Source organism: Mesitornis unicolor, unplaced genomic scaffold, assembly GCF_000695765.1.
Source record: "Mesitornis unicolor isolate BGI_N332 unplaced genomic scaffold, ASM69576v1 scaffold29579, whole genome shotgun sequence".
Lineage (NCBI taxonomy): Eukaryota > Metazoa > Chordata > Aves > Mesitornithiformes > Mesitornithidae > Mesitornis > Mesitornis unicolor.
This window is the reverse complement of record NW_010205674.1, coordinates 4,373-4,753: the sequence shown is the minus strand read 5'-3', so window position 1 is coordinate 4,753 and position 381 is coordinate 4,373. Positions and strand designations below refer to the sequence as shown.

Below are 381 nucleotides of genomic sequence, written 5' to 3'. Positions count from 1 at the left end.
CCCCCCCAGCCGAGCCCTGCGGGCCCCGCAGAACCTCTTCCTGGTGTCCCTGGCCTCAGCAGACATCCTGGTGGCCATCCTCGTCCTGCCCTTCTCGCTGGCCAACGAGGTGATGGGCTATTGGTATTTTGGTGGGCTGTGGTGCAGCCTGTACCTGGCACTGGACGTGCTGCTCTGCACCGCCTCCATCGGGCATCCCCCGCCTCCATCGGGCATCTCTGCCCCATCAGCCTCGACCGCTACTGGGCCGTCACCCGGGCAGCTCGGCTCAACCTGCGCCGCAGCCCCGGGCAGGTGAAGGGGATGATCATGGTGGTCTGGGCGGCGGCGGCTGTGGTGGCACTGCCACCGCTCCTGCGAGCGCAGCCAGGGGGCCAAGAA

General features: G+C 68.5%; 1 protein-coding gene across 1 annotated transcript in view; it reads left to right on the top strand.

Moving 5' to 3' along the window:
- The window catches only part of LOC104546170 (sodium-dependent phosphate transport protein 2A-like), a 6,218-nt gene that overhangs the window by 5,332 nt on the left and 505 nt on the right, over nucleotides 1-381 (top strand). Inside the window, 2 exon segments of the mRNA XM_010191495.1 lie at nucleotides 10-123; nucleotides 231-294. Of these exon segments, the coding sequence (XP_010189797.1) occupies nucleotides 10-123; nucleotides 231-294 (178 nt within the window).